Genomic DNA, 16,953 nt, shown 5'->3' on the forward strand with positions numbered 1-16,953 from the left:
AGAACTTTAACTCAAACAGTGGCAAATGGCAAATAAAGTGAGTAGTAATAATGTGTTATAAGTATTTTATTTTTTTAAAGTTTTCCAAATGAATGAATCTCTGCCATGCAGATTAAGAGCACACCAACCTACAGTGAAAAAAACAGACATCACTTGTAACTATCAACTGAGCATTTTCTGACCATCCATTCTGATGGTCTACCTATATTAATATCTGTGGAGAATTTGAAATAATTTAGAGGGATAAGATACCTGCCTTTGAGATATTTTCAAAACCAAAGCACATTTGGTATAACCAGAGTCTAGTTGTGAGAAATAGATTAACATCTTTGTTTTTAATGAGATAAAGAATATGGCCAACTAAAAAGTTTCAGCCATAAGATATGGGAGGCAGAGGAAAACGGAGTCAAAGATGACTCCAAGGTCACAAATATGGAAAGAAAATAACAAGGTCTGAAAGTAATCAAAAGTTTTATTAGGGACTTTCAGCTGGGGAGAGGAAGACTGGCGAATGCAACAATTAGCTCTATGTTTTCCTGCCTGTGTGGGACTGGACCAGATGGTGCCTTCCACCTCTGCAAGCTATGATTCACATCTAATTTGAGATATCAGTTATCTCTGTATCCTAGTGGAGCTATCCGAAAGAAAACAAGGCAAGTAGGCAAAGTCACATGGCTAGTAAGTGATAAAAAAAAAAATCTGAATTCAAAGCCCTTTTTTAAACCACTGTACAAACTGTCTCCCTTGACGTTCTTATCTGAGACTGCCAATAAGATATGTAAAAGATACCCATGTCACTTATATACAAGATATGTAACATTTATGTACAAGATAGTGTGTATTTTCTCATCACCTTAACTAATTTTTTGCTATATATGGTTAGATACTCTGGTTTGTCTAGATATGTGCCTATATCAGTGAGAAAGTATGAAATATGTGTAACTAAAAATAATATCTAGTATATAAATTTCAAGGAAAGAATAGCAATTAAAGTAATAAATTAGCATTCATATTTTGGAATAACAATGATATTATTACCTCAATTGAAAACTTCTTTGAATGCAGGTGTCCCTACTTTAAAATGTAACTAGGCCTAAATCACTATTGTGACATGCAATATATATATAAAATGAAAATGTTTATGATCATAATTCAAATATTCACATTTAATGAAAACACTCCAATGTATAAATTATTACAATTCTCAAGGGTCACATGGCCATAGTCTGAGATTTAGCCATAATAGAAATATTTTGAATTTGTACATGATCCTAAGAAATCTATAATTCTTTAATATTTATTTCTATTACACATCTTTTCATAAAGAAGAGAAGGGGGGAAATGACCCTACTGCTAGGCAGGAAAATGAATTTTCTAATTTCTTCTGTCTACCTAGAAATTTCTCATATGAAGATCTCCAGGAGAGGTATTTCACTTTGGACCACGGGAGAAAACAACTGAGAAAAACCAGAGCTCTGATATCCAGACCCTGAAACCTTAGGTGACATTCCATGAGCATCAAGCACAGAGTAACTGTGTCTGTCAGGTGGAGCCATAGTAGAGTGTGGAAATTACACGGCCCCCAGGACAGCACTTTCATTTTCATAGGGACATGTATCAGTGGCCGTAATCAGCTAACAGACTGGATGAGAGAGATCTCAGGACTCCATTATGATCAAGAAATAGACACACTGGGAGCATATGGCTGTCCTGTTTTAGGTGCAGTCTCTCAAACAGCAGGGCTGCGATACCATGGATACCACACCTCTTGCCCATATTTGCATTTAATATGTTATTTCATTTTATTTGTTTGCCTAAGGAGGGGGCAAATAGCATTTGCACTAAGGCTTTGGTAAATGAGTTGATAATGTTTAAATAATGGGGAGAATGGCATGCTATGTGCTAAAGAGTAGAAGAGTCTCTGAGAGGAGAAAGAATGGGGCTCCTGCATGAATCCACAGCTGCGCTTGAGATCCCTCTACACTTTCTGTAGCAATAGGGTCAGGATTTCCCTGTTGTCTTATTTTCTTCTCTCTGGAAGTCCATTCCTCTAAAACACACTTGCCTGGAGCTGAGATCACAGCAACTGTGCTCCTTTATTTGACCCTGGATGTATTTGGTATTTTTTATTCTGTGAATTTCAAATTCTGGACTTGGTAAATCTTGGACGTTTTGGGATAGGGAAGCAGTGTTGAGAGTAGAAAACCAGGATGCGCTAGAGAACAGGGCCTGACAAGGAAGATCGTTTCTTCTAAGAAAAGGACCATCCCTATTCTTCATTCTCCAGGGAAAGGGCACTTGACCTTTGCCATAGTCAGGGTTTTGGGCTGACAGGTGCTGGTCACTGCAGGGGGGTTCTCTGGTGGAGGGATAACAGAGGCCAAGGGAGAGAGAGGCAAGAGGGCAATAAGGAAAGAGTCTGAAGAAATAAGGAAGTAACAGTAAAAGGAATGAGTTGGATCCTCTGTAGGACAGAATGTACGAATTTGGTCATTTCAGGAAACACAAATTAAAAGGGACAAAAAAAAGTAATCCTAGTGTAGGTCATCCAGTCATTGTATGTTAAACCTACTACCAGGCATCAGAATCACAGAAGTGCTTGGGAAAGAGCTGGTGTATGCCATACTGTAACTTCAGCATTAGAATGAGAAATACTCTTGAAATTATCATTATTAGCATATTTTCAAGTTTAGGGGAAGCAAAACCGCGGAGACTACGCTAAAATATTTTTCATTACAGAGTGCACTGTAGAAACTCGACTAAATTAGCACTGAATACTTTTTTTAGGGATTAGGAGTTATTGAATTTTGGTAAAGGCTATCAAGAAGAGAGAGTGAGAGCACATTAGATCTGGCATTAGAAAAGGTTGGAGGGAAAACTGGATATATAGGAGCCTACCTGCCAATTATGAAAACCATTCTTTGACCACGGATTAACAGCAAAAATTAAATTTGCAATCGGGGGAAAAAAAACCTATGTTCTTGTCTCAGTTTTAAGACTTACTGACTGTGGCACATATTTTCATTTTTCTGAGACTATTTCTTTATCTGTACCTATAAATGGCTCTTTAAATTTCTTTATTATTTTCATCATTACTGATATGACACATGTTCACCAAGTAAAAGGGAAACAAGTGTACATTTGGTTTTATATACATGTAATGCATATGCATTTAATTATGCATATCTGAACATTGGCTGGTTTTGATTTCAATATTGGATCTAAAATGAAGAAATATAGAATTCACTTGCTAAAAGTGGTATCAGAATCTTATGCTGTATCTTAAATCATGCCATTTTATTACTTAGTACTTCTTATCAATTTTTTATTCTTTATTACTCTGCTTTTGTATCATTGCTGGTGTCTCAAGAAGGCATTCTCTTTATCTGATTGACAACCACACCAGAGTATGGGTCCTTCTGAATTTGCACTGTAGAAGTAAAACTGACTAGCTTTTCTTGAGCTTCAAAAATTGTACCTTTAGGATGGTAGGGAATGTGAAAATCAGTCACACAAAGAACAGCAAAACCATTTGGGATGCTGAATCTGAAGAAGAGAATTCTCATGGGAGAAGTAAGAATTTTATCAAAGAATTGGGATGGCATCATGCAGAGAAAGGATCTGATTTATTTGTTGTAGTTCCAGTTGGTAGAACTGAGTAGATTTGGGCTTAATAATTTGAAGGACTTATATTTCGTGTATAATGGTCAGGCAGGAGTGGTGGAAAGAGCATACATTTGTAGTCAGCACTAAGTTAAATCTGAATTCTGTACTGGAGTCTTAGCTTTCCCATCTTTAATATGGAAGTTATTACTGCATTGTGGAAGCCAGTGGAAGTGGTAAGAGGTAAAAGCATTAGTTTGGGTTAAATTTTCTTAATCTCTAAAGTCTAAGAGACAAATAAAAAGCAAAGAGGAAAAGAAGAATAAAATAAAATTCTGATAAAACCAAATTTAGACAAAGGAGAGACTAAAAATGTGGAAAATGTAGAAAAAAATAAGATCTAAACTGAAATATATTAGTAATTACATTAAATATTGAAGTTCTAAATATTCCAACTAAAAGACAAATATTGTCCAACTGAATTTTTTAAATCTATTACTTACAAGAGGTACACCTTATATATAAGGATACTGAAAGGTCGAAAAGTAGGATGAACAAATCAACCATACAGACAGTCAGAAGAAAGCTGATGTAGCCATACTAATCTCAGAGAAATTGGATAAATTTATTAACACAAGAAGTACTACTTTAGATTAAAAATGGACATTTCATAAAAGTAAAGTGGTCTATTCAGCAAGATGTAAAAATTCTAAATTGTGTGCATCTACTAGCATAGCTTCCAAGTGCATCTAATAAGTACCAAAAATTGACAAAGAAATAGAAAAATTCACAGAGTAGGAGACTTTAGCATATCTGATAGAACAAGCAAACAAAAATTTAGTAAAAATACAGAAAAACAATTTGACCCAATTGAAATAATACAGACTACTATACACAACAACTGCAGAACACACCATGTTTTCATGTGACCATATATATGGTTGTATTTTTTAATCTCAACAATCTTCAAAAGACTGTATATCAAGCAGGGTGTGCATTGTGACTAGAGTTGAATTCAACTAAAAGTCAATAAAAGAAAGAAAACTAGAAAACTCCCAAACATAAGGAAATTAAACAATATGCTTCTAAATAATCCCTAGGATAAATAAGAAATCTCAATGAAAATTATAAAATATTTTGAACTTAATGAAAATACTTTTCAAAACTCAGGGGGTGTTTTTCTATTAATAAGATTGTCTACAAGAGAGTGATAGAGAAATTGTTGATAGTTACACTTAAGAAAGTGATGGAGATAATACAGATTAAATTTAAATGTGCATTGTGTTTGCAGCCATTACATTATATATGGGCAAAAAAAAAATAGAGGAAATGTTCTTCCAGGATTCAAAAACTATTATCCAGTTCATCAGAGAAGTCATTCATGTCATTGTTAAATGGTGTATGTCATTGTTTCACTTTCGGTTTATTAAATATCAACCAACATTCATGTTGAAACTACACTTGTTCATCTATGATGTAAGCTATTTCTTTGCTGAATTGGTTAGTAACTAAGCATTTATTTGGAGTCTAATTTTTTCAAAACATGGTTGAATCTCACCTATAAGTTAAAAATGCAAGAGTTCAGCAAAAATCAACAAAAGTATTCCACAAGAATCAATTAGCTACATGGAATTAACAATAAAGAGTAATGCATATTTTATTATTAATTCTGAATTATGTGCTACATATCCTTCATATCAGTAAAATTTATAACTTTTGTATGTGTACATATGCATACAATTTTTTGATACTCAGTTTCTAGCATGCCATTGGATATAGTGTTATATTTACATAATAAACTTCATGTAAAACTCTCTGGCCACCTCAAATCATATAATATCATAGCAGTAAGGGAACTTAAAGGCCAATCACTCCTCATTTTGCTAATGTGAAAATCCAGACACTTAGAGTCAAGTGGCTCACTCAAAACTGCCCAACTCTTTAGAGAGAACAAACCTGTGAAGTAGGAAAGAAAGTCTGAGACTTCACAAAGAGGTGACCTAAGTGCTAAAGTAATTTCAAACTGAAAGGTTGGCTTTCTAACAGTAGGGAATATAAATTTTTCTACAAATTATTAGCAGAGAGAAAAGGAGGAACAAATCCTATTTCTAATAAGTTTTGTGATGTTCTGGTCTAAATCAAAACCAGTAAATTGCCATTCTAATCTATTTTATAACACCTTGCATTTATTTCTTCCCTCTGAAGTTGAAAAGTTTAATTTAAAATCTGTCTAAAAGCAATAAATATTGCACAGCTACTATAATCCCACAAAAAGAACATTTTAAGAACACAGTTCTCTGAATGCATATCCAAAATTTATAAACATCTCATCTGAGATGATAAAGATTTTCGCAATGAAAAGCAACCTGCTTAAACTCGTAAGGACTTAAAAGGGGAACTCCAGAACAGCATTGTATGGGAAAATTAGAGGAGGTATAATAATTTACAGGACTTTTTAAACTGAAATTTAACATACATGATCTACACTACATTATGAAAAGATTCTGGGAAGATTAAAAAGTGAAAGTGTTGTAAGTAGAAAAACCGAGCAAGTATATATAGGTCCACAATGAAAGAACAGAAAAATTAAGGTTTCATCCTTATCTTGGCTGCTGGGACCTCAGCAGAGGCTTTGTGGTGGAAGATGACAGGATGCAGGCTGGATATTTATTGCAGAGCTGAGTGGCCACCATGTTCGTCACCACACCCAGATGCTCCAAGCTCTTCTCCACCATGGCAGAAGAGAAATGGCATCCCATGACTTTCATTCCCCATTAAGCTGGACAGAGAGAGACAGTTGTCACAGTCCATTTCCACATCAATATCTGATTCACATGACAAAATGGAAGACATCTGTTACTCAATTTTGTTGAAGGTCATAATGACTTCCCACTTTACAGATTAACTCTGACTAAAACATGTTATAGTCTGGAACTCGTGTTAACATTGCCACACTTAGTAAGTTGTGTTAAAACAACATCAAGTGAGCCAACACAAAGTGTCAAGATCCTGGGGTCCCATCTGGACTCTGCCTCTTGCTACCTGAGTAACCTTGGGCAAGCTTCAGCTTTCCCATCTATAAACAGGGATGATAATAATAGTACCTTTCTAGTAACGTTGTTGTGAACATGGGTTAATATGTGTCATGTACTCTTAGAACAGAGCCTGACATAGTATAAGCACTTAGCAGGTGTTAGCAATTAGCACTGTATTTTATATAGGAATATTAACAAAAGGAATGGCTTGCAAAACAAAGTGAATTTATTCACAAGGTGGAAATTTAAATATTTTATTACAATCACACACATTCTATTTTAGAGATTAAAATTTCTTTACAGGTCAAAAGTTAGTAAAGTATATTTGAAATTAACACCTCCCCTCTCACACCTTTATTCATATACCACTTCCCTAGAAAATCCACATACCTGAATAATGCTGAAAGAGTGAGGTGGAAGGAGAGAGAGAGATCAACCTAGCATCTTGGGATGTTTTATGCAATGAGATCAGAGATCTAAATTAAATGTTGGCGAATACTATTGAAAAGCATGATGTGAGCTGTTTGCTACATTTAGTACAGCAGCTGGGTATTATCCTGGACAGCTCACCACATTTCTGATCATAAATATCCTTGTAGAGTTCAGTGTATATTCTAAAAAAAGTGCACTCCTTCTGTTTGGTCATTTGGTCTCTTCTCAGATTCATTCTGTCTTTCTGTTCTGTTCACTCTCTTTCTGTCTCTCTCTTCCTTTCTCTCACTCACTCTTTTTTTCTCTCTCTCTCTCTCCATATATATATAAATACATACATATATACATATCTATAATTATGTATGTGTATGTAGTTATAACCTTGTATGTATATATATATTGGCAGTAGTGTACCATAAAGGATAAGGCATAAACAAATCAAACTATATAATTTATTATTGATCTTTAATAAAAATATTAACAGTATATTTGTCTCTTTACTTAGGAATAGAGAAGCTTGCACAAAAAGGGAAATCATTGTCCCCTTTAGCAAGTATAACTGGAGTATCACTCTTTTTGATTTTATCCATGTGTCTTCTCCTCTTATGGAAAAAGTATCAACCCTACAAAGGTACGTTAAAATCAGAAAAAAAAATTAAATAGTTTTATATGTGTACTCAAAAGTATCTTACTGTGTTTTTTTCTTTCTTGATTATAGTTATAAAACAGAAGCTAGAAGGCAGGTAATGCATATGTTTCTATGAAAATAATGTTTTTCTTAAATGCTTTTCCCTCAATGATTAAGACTGACAGAAATGCCAATTTGTCGTTTCAGGCCAGAAACAGAATACAGGAAAGCGCAGACATTTTCAGGTAATGGTCAGGCTGAAAAGGGCTTTTATCAATGTTAATGTATATTAATTAATATTGTTGATATCAATTATTTCATATAATGTACTGTTGATATAACAGAATTCACATGAGATAATACTGGCAATCCCTTGATGGGATTTCTGCCTTCACTTCACCAAGTGCTATCCCTTGTATTTGTTTTATCGAAGTCACAGAAGTCTGTAAGATAAGCCTGAAAGGCACTTTCAACTCCATTCTACAGACAGGACAACCAAGGCTCAGAGAGACTGTCACTTGCCCACCATCACTGAGTTCTGCTGAATCCTGTTCCATTTTTTTAATTCTTATTTTTTATTAAACTGTGGTCGATTTACAATTTTAGTTTTAGGTGTACAGTAAAGCAATTCAGTTATACATATACATACATGTATATATTTTCAGTTTCTTTACCATTACAGCTCCTTACAAGAAATTGAATATAGGTCCCTGTGCTATAGAGTAGGCCCTTGTTGTTTATCTCTTTTATATGTAGTAGTTAGAATCCTATTCCATTGATCTTATTATTATTTTGCAAATGCCCAGCAATTCTCTCACTGTGTCAATTCCTAAGGCTGGAGCTCCATCCCAGGGAGAAGAAGAAAAGTTTGACAGGTGTGCTGCTGCTTTGTCCCAAGCGGTGCCCCTCACTGCTGACTTCTGACTCCCCACTGAGTCACAGTGATAAGTTAACGACGAGGCTTCTGCTCAGACCTCAGGGTCACAGGAACTGAGTTTCTGTCCTATATATGCCACTTGCCCCTAATATTGCCTTGGGAAAATTGATTATTTTTCCTGACCTCTACTCATCTATACAATAGAGATCATAACTTCAGCCCAGTGTTGCTCTGAGAATTAAATGCAATGACGTAGATGGAATGTCTAATATGATGCCCGGCTGCTTAGTCAGTGTGGGTCTTCTTCCTCTTATCCACTCCTTTCTCACAAATGACAGAATGTCAGGTTTCAGGAAGGCCCCAGAGACCATCTGGTTCCTGCCAACCACCCACTTCTGTCATTTTACAGATGATAGTTTAGGTGATATTGCACTTGTATTATATTTTGTATGTACGGGCAGCTATAGTTTTTATCTATTCTTATGAATTCTGGTGGTGTCTGATAGATGTAGCAGAGAACTGTAGATACTATGGGTAGAGTAAGAGCTGCTGTGACTGCCAGACTGAAGCTTTAGCGTCCCAAGTCTCTGGTACCTGAGTGTTACAAAGGACAAGCCTGCCCACGTGTGTTTATTTGAATATACGATACACTGTTCCCACATCAGACTTGAAAAATAATTGTCCCAATTCAGTTTCAATTTTCAACTTCAAAAGGAGTGATTTCCAACACTACTTAGTGGCAACATGACTACAGGGGATTAGGAAATGTTCAATTGGTTTTATATACCTACCACTTGAAGCAAACAATAAAGGTAAGTTTTATAACAGTTTAAAAAAAAATAACAATTCAAGGCATTTGGTTTGTAAGCAGTATTTGTTTTCCATTTCAGGCCACGAAGACGCTTTGGATGACTTTGGAATATATGAATTTGTTGCTTTTCCAGATGCTTCTGGTGTTCCCAGGGTTGGTTTTCCTAGTGGCTGATTAGCCCAGAAGTAGCATTCTGCTTCACCAGAGGTGTAAGCAGCCTTTATTTAAACACATGGGCGGTGTGGTCAGATAGCTGCATTACCCTGAGCAGTGTTTATTCACTCTGTAATGAATGACATTGCCGGATCTGAGGGGCTAAATCATCTTTCTCAGCCTCTATCTGTAACGCTAACACAAATGAGGAAGTTACATTGACTCATAAACAGCTCAGTGAAGAGAGAATTAAATAGGTTGAAAGTCAAGAGAACTGAATAAATAGGGGACAGAGAGACCCTGGTTTAAATCATTCTACACCATTTTGATGACTGCAGCCTTTTGCTTGACTGACTCTGTTACTCAGTTTCCCCTTCATTTCCCCTTCATATCTCTTGAGGATACTGCAAAGACAATTGATTATACCATTGAAAGTACCTTATGCTCTTCAGAAGAAAGTTACCATATAAAGCCAGAGTATGCAGGTACATACCTTTATTTTTATCCTAAAGGTGCATGAGATGTGAAAGGGAGAACAGTCAACACCATTTTTTTCAGTTTGCACAGACAAGGTCTTTTAAAGCAATCAGTTTGGTTTAACAGACATGCAGAATGTTTCTCTGAGTTAATCAGCTCATTTACATTTTTATAGATTTGTGCATAACCGACCTTTCCTCTGCTTTCTTATTCCCCTATGATTGTTCACTTAAGGAAGGGGCCAGAAATGGACTAGTGCTTCGGGGCGTTCTCATTTCTTTTTTTAAAAAGAACTATTTGTCGTTAGGGATTGGTTATCCCAACTTGATCAGAGAATTCTATCAATGTGTAAGGTTCATCCAGTAAGTTACTTAGCCACAGGCTTTATTTCTCAAGTGCCATGCAAGTAACGGAGGATTGATTGATTTCACCCTCCTGTGGGTGGGTCAGGGCACCAGTGCCCCCCCTCATCACAAGTGAAGGGCAGAACTGCATTGCAGAATCTTTCAATGTCCTGTTCAGTCTCAGACAGGGAGGTTTGGCTCACCCTTCACTTCAACAACAAAAAGACAAAAATAAATATTTGGTGGATCAGTTATTTCAGACAGCTTCTCACCATGACAGAAAGCAATCCTCTCAGGTGTGGCTTTTAAATGGGAGAGCAGCAAACTAGAGAGCTAATAAGCCTGAGAATTGAATTTCTAAACTCAAAAGTTTCTTCACTTAAAATAATGCATAGTTTTTATTCTTAGGAATACATTAGAAAAGAGTGAGATCTGTGTAAGAAACTTTAAACTTAGCCTTACAATTAATCAGTACTCAGTTTAAGGATTTTGTTGAGAGGCCCTCTATTTGCACAAAATGCATAGTTCTAAAGAACTGAGGCAGAGAAATGAGCGCTTGATTGCATATCAAGCCCCACTTATTTCTGTCGTAAGTGGATTTGGAACCAGGCCCATCTTCAAAGCTGAAACCTCCTGAGAAATCAGCTGAGGTCCTTCAGTAGCAGTTCCAGGTGCTTTGAGGAGATGTGGGAAAACAACACCAGCAACCCAAGGAGGAGGTGAAGGACCAAACATGAGTAGGAGGATCTGTGTGAGAAACAGCCAGAAGGGCAGTTATGTGTGAAGATCAGCAGCCAAATGCAATGGCTTTGAGAAGAAAAGGAGTAATAAAAATAATGTCAAGATCTCAAAATGGAAGTTAACAAGGGAAATAAATTGAATTACTAACTTTATGAGTTTTTAAAACCCAGAATCCTCTTTAAGCTTGTGGTACATGTACAGATGACTACGCCTCCTCTCTCTATTTGCTGTACATTTCATTGTCCATTTAGCACTTCTTTTTGGGAGTTGGACAGAAAGCAATGGCATGAAATGAACACATTTATTACTTGCTAACAGCTCGAATAGTAGGTTAGATGTGTAAGTCAGTCATTATCCATAGATTGCTTTTATCATAGCCCCTGAATACCTCTGTACCAAAGAAAATCAAGAGTTGACCTTAAACACAAAGTCTAAACCAAAATCTCCTTGACACGAAAATGATAGGATGAGTCACATAGCCTAGGACTGCCATAAGCACTTTAACAAGTGGAATGGAAACAAGGCAGTTTCCAGCAAAACCTAAAGCTAAGATGTTCCATTGTAACCTAGCAGGTAAAATTGGAGTGAGATAAACAGCTCTTCAGATGATTTATCAGGGGCAAAATGTCTTCTAAGTGGATCTGTATAAATATGAAGGACTGAAAGTGGTCAGAAGTATGATGAAAATAGGGTGAGTTTGGGATGAAGAGGGGAACCAGACTTCAGGTAAGTAATTGGAAAGCTGTCTTTACAAGAAGAACAGTATCAAATATAAGGAATAGGAGTTAATAAAACACAAATACAAATTTCAATGAAATACATGTTGGTCTTAACCAGATAAATACACTACTATACTTTCCACATTCATCAAAGCCTTTAGTTTTTAGAGCCCGTTACTGCATTCAAACCAAAACATCTTCCTCTGTGTGTTTGTGTTTCTTAGTACTGTCTTTACTAATGTGCAGCATGATAAGGACTTTTGTTTATTCTTTCTTCCAAACCTTCCTTGAACATATGATTGGCAAATAGTGTCAAAAAGTTAACTGAGATGTAATATAAAAGCTAATATATATGATCTCTGACCCTACTGTCCTGATATCTTCTTTTTTTTGCTATTTTTTAATTTGTGTTATATTTCCTTTACAATACTGCCAGCTTTTTTCTTAAATGGAGGGGAAAAAAGTGATAGTTTATCTTGTGCTGACCTCATAGCTATGCCATTGCACAGACTACCATAGAGGGTAAGTGCAGGGAACTGTAGCAAGGAGGAGATGGACATTGAAGGGAAGTTCAACAATTCTAATTCTCTAATCTTCACAACTTCCAGTGTTTTCAACTGTGCAGCATAATGGAAATACTATTACTAGTCTGCCAATTTTTTTTAATGTGCCCCATTTTCTAGATGCCAGCTAGGTCTGTTTCAGCCTCTGACGGTGTACCAGGGCAAGATTTGCACAGTACAATTTATGAAGTTATTCAGCACATCCCTGCCCAACAGCTAGACCATCCAGAGTAAGTATGAACTTGCATTTTTTTAATAGAAGTACAGTCAATTACAATGTGTCAATCCCTAGTGTATAACATAATGTCCTAGTCATGCATATACATACATATATTCATTTTCATATGTATGAACTTGCATTTGATGATGCTACTTTGAAAGGGCTCAGGCTTCAGCCCCCATTATCCCCAGAGTTTATTGAAAGACTCAGAAGAAAAAATATTAAAACAACAAATTATAGCTTCTGTACATTTGAACACACTTCCCCACCCACCTGAAAATAATTTTATGAAATAAAACAGGCTAACACAGAAGTATCTTCTGGGGCCATGCACATGTGGCAGTCCACATCTGGCCAGTGGACTAGATGCAGAGCTCTAGAATTCAGCATTTCCCCCAATGAATCCACATCTAGGAATCTTCAGGCTGACTCTCAATCATTATCATCAAGATAATGTTTTCAGTGGCTGATGATGATTTTCCAGTGGCTACAGTGGTTTTAGAGCCAATGATCTGTCACTATAAATAGGACCAGGAAAAAAACAAACCTGCAAAATGTGCACAACACTGTCACCATTAAATGCCCACTGCTCATAAATAGATTCAAAGCAATCTACTCCCAGGTCAGTAGAACCATGGTGAGGTCTGGCCTCACAGCCAGAGAAGTAAAACCTAAGCTGAGGCCAAAGCCAGGAAACTACTTATCCAGTTAACTTCAGGGCTGACACCAAGGAGTCGTCTTCCCTCCCCAGCCGTGGAAAAACTAAGCCTACAGCCTTTTGAAATAATGAAATGAACTTCCCTTTTTTGTTGGCTGTAGCTGCCTGCAGGTGTAACTGCCACAAATCATCTTCCATCATTTCTGTATTTGTCATTTATTGACTTTGAAAAGAACATCAATAACCACACACAGGAACTTCCCCTTTGGCAAAAGAAACAGTTCTAGCAAAGTAATTCTGCACACCTCTGGGTAAATACCAAAAATAACAGCTAGCAGTGGATGAATGCATGAGAAATCATCTTATGGGAGGAGACTCATTCCGGGGGGGGGGGGGGGGGATGATGCAGTCATTTGCGGGCTGAGTAAGTGGCCAGAGCACCTCAGGGGACCCCTTCAGTGCATTCCTTTTGTCGCAGGGAGTCTGGAGAAAAGGAGGCAGGTAATTTAGGAGCAGACCCTGACAGAGCTGGGAGCTTTTGGTTTGATTTGAAAAGAAAAGAAAATTGCTTTACAGCATTATATTATTAATCTAGTAGAACACAATAGTGGAATAGTATTGCATGAGAGTTTAAAAAACTCTCTAAAATGATACCTAACACTCATTACTTTCTGGGATAGAATATGAAGGGATATTTTTACTGTTAAAAAGAAGAAATAGAAAGAATTTTCAGAGTATGTCTGCTTCCTGATTTTAAGATTGTATCCAGTTAAAAATGTTTACCCTATTTAAATTCATTTGTTTTTTCTATCTGTCCTTTATTCTACGTATCTTTTTTTTTTTTTCAGTTAGACTGAGGACAAACCAGATGAAAACTTGAGATTTATCTTTTAAGGCTCCCAATAATAAAATAAATGTTGATATTAAACTGTGGAATATGACAGCTACTGTTTCAGAGGACAAAAGAAAGTGATTTGGTGGATTTTGCATGTGGAAAAAAAATGATTCCCTAAATTAAAAAAAAAATCATCCTCTGAAACTACACTGCTTTCAGACATGAGCAATATCTTTTGAATTTCTTGGGAATATAAAACTTGATCTCAGAAATAAATTTTGTAAGTTGGAAATAAAGCAGAAAATCTCTTTTTAAGCACAGAAAGGACACCAGCTATTGAGGACCTGCTTCTCCCAGGGGTGTCCACCCCAGAACACCAACTCACACTCCCGGCCCCAGTGTCTCCCCTCTCATCTCTGTGGCCCCTCTCTTGTCACCTCCATCTTCCCCACCTTCTGAGGAAGTTGCCCTTTGCATGTCTTAGTCTTCCAATGACTTTACCTCCATCCTGAGATTTCTTCCCTCTCTAAATCTGCCTTCTCTTTCCGTCTCTTTCTCTGTAAGACCGTCTCCCTTCTCTCTAATATCTCTTTTAAATTTTCCTCCTCTTTCTCTCCTCCAACTCATAACTTTAAAAAGTGTTGTTTTCCTTGAATATGAATATATAATACCTATTCTACATTTTTACAAACAAACAAGTAGACTATTTTCTTTTTATTTCATCAGAAACTGTTTTGTACTTATTTAATTTACAATCAATCCACAAACATTTCCAGGCCAGTAACTACATGCGAGGGATAGAGACCAACTAAGACTCAGTCTCTTAAGGATTTCATAGTTTAGTAGACTCCTGTTTGCTTATTTTAACTAAAGATCGGTGGTCCTTAGTAGAAAAAATATTCAATAGAGCAAACATTCCCTAAACATGCAGAAACCATTTTTCTTTACTGATTGCCTATGGGTTTTTTTTCTCCTCTAAGTTCAATTAAATTTAAAGATCAATTTCATGAATAATGCAGTATTACAGGTGGTTAGTGGCTCTCTCCCACCCTCAACCCCCAAAGTAAATATGCAGCTCTGGGTAAGGAACTGTAACTTACTGCTGTCTTGTACCTCTATTTGACAGTTGGTTCTGAGGTAGGAAAGACAGCCAAAGTATTTTTTATTTGGCTCTTAGACTGTTCTTTTCATTACTGCATGTGTCTATTACCTAACTGGAGTGGTGTTTAACAAATTGGTAAGTTGGCCTGGGTTCATATTCTAGTACTCAGACCAGCTATTTGTTTATTGAACTGCATTTCTTTGAATCCTGTCTGTTGACCTCATTAAATGCTCTGGCGCGGTTTGCTTTGAACCCGACTTGTTCACACGATATTCAAGTAAGTAGATCTTTTAGTTTCAAAAGGAATTTTTCTACAGAATTTAGTGATTGCTTATTCTTTTATACTTACTGGTTTGTAAATGTGATTTTCTTGAACTAGTTCAAAACACTCATATTGTTTGCAGCTATGGAAAGGAATAAAAGAATATAAGTTTCTTCAACCCGTAGAACTGGACATCTATAGAGAGCATTTTACGTATCTCTTCACCAGGTGAGCATTCATGGGCAAAGTAATGCATCGGAGTTAAGTAATGAAAGCACATTTTGAAGAAAAGCAGTGGAAATATATACTCATCCAGAGTCACTGAAGAAATCAAGCCCAATACCTTTTACTCATCACGCCTTTTAATGCAGAAGAGTCATTTATAAAAATCAGACTGCAGGTTTTCCCTCCTACACACGATGCATTGTGCTATGGAGGAGCATGGTGGAGAGAGTTCTCAATGGACAGTCTTCAGCATGCTGATGGGGAGGAAGAAAAGGACAGACGAGACTTTCCAATTACTTTTTTTTTTATCAAATTCTCTACAAAACTCAATTGATTCTAATCTATATTTTCCCTTTCATCAACACTGATTCTATCCCCTCTAACCTGTAAAAGTGGAAACCTTATATTTGTAAAAGTTTCATCAGCCTTTGTTTTACGAAATTCCTATTACTGTTAAGATTGCTGTATTTATTTTTTAAATTTATTCCCAAACTTCCTTCTTGCTATTTGTACGACAGAATAATAAAGATAATTGTCACAAAAGCAAGACTGTGCCTTCTCTTAGATTGTCAATCACCGATGGCATTGTTGAAAAGGCTTGTAAAACACTGAAGGAAATGACTTATTAAAGTCTCATTTTTATTTTTGTTCAAGGAAAGATGGGTTCAAATAAATTATTCTGTTTTTACTTTTATATGGCCTTGATTCTTTGTCTTGTAGAGTAAATTTTACATAAAAGTCAGATTATAGAATTAGATTTTGTAATCCTTATTTCACAGTGTGCATCAAAGAGAACTACTAAAATAAGACTTTGCTTTGACATGGCTATTTAATTTTCAGGCTTGAAACTTTTACTTTATTGATTTGTAGATTCTGGGAAAGGTCTCCCTCCTTGTATTTTGCTATATTTTTTTAAAACATCAGTTAGAAACTAAGTGTAGAGCTAAAAACCACCACTTTATAACCCCCGAATGGAGTAACTGATTCAGATAACAATTATCATTAGGTAAGCTTGTGAGGTAAAGGTACCAGATAAAACTACGAGATCCAAGGTTCAGGTTGCAGAAACTCTGTGAGGGGAAGGCGGTCTGAGGCCTAGAGAGAAGCAGGTACACAAAATGGCACAAGGCAACTGTTCAGGGTGCAGTGAAGCCCAGGAAGTGGGGACAGAATGCTCATCTGTCTTCTAGATCTTGAAGACGAAAGACAAATATTTGTTTATTGACATTGGCTACAGACACTCTGACCTGGCAGTACTACTCTTTGGG

The 16,953-nt window shown here is 36.3% G+C and overlaps 1 protein-coding gene across 7 annotated transcripts in view; it reads left to right on the plus strand.

Annotated features, from left to right (window-relative positions):
• The window catches only part of HEPACAM2 (HEPACAM family member 2), a 46,916-nt gene extending 30,537 nt beyond the window's left edge, over nt 1-16,379 (plus strand). For 4 of the 7 annotated variants that reach the window (XM_072964984.1, XM_072964987.1, XM_072964986.1 and 1 more), the window contains exons 5-10: nt 7,576-7,701; nt 7,789-7,813; nt 7,906-7,943; nt 9,466-9,539; nt 12,504-12,613; nt 15,603-16,379. In XM_072964984.1, coding sequence (XP_072821085.1) covers nt 7,576-7,701; nt 7,789-7,813; nt 7,906-7,943; nt 9,466-9,539; nt 12,504-12,613; nt 15,603-15,618 — 389 coding nt within the window. In that variant the 3' untranslated portion in view covers nt 15,619-16,379. Of the gene's footprint in view, nt 1-7,575; nt 7,702-7,788; nt 7,814-7,905; nt 7,944-9,465; nt 9,596-12,503; nt 12,614-14,109; nt 14,157-15,602 lie in introns of those variants that run through there. The other 3 variants (XM_031679645.2, XM_031679646.2, XM_072964985.1) reach the window with 3 other exon arrangements.
• The last annotated feature ends 574 nt before the right edge of the window (nt 16,380-16,953 follow it).

Source organism: Vicugna pacos, chromosome 7 (assembly GCF_048564905.1).
Source record: "Vicugna pacos chromosome 7, VicPac4, whole genome shotgun sequence".
NCBI lineage: Eukaryota > Metazoa > Chordata > Mammalia > Artiodactyla > Camelidae > Vicugna > Vicugna pacos.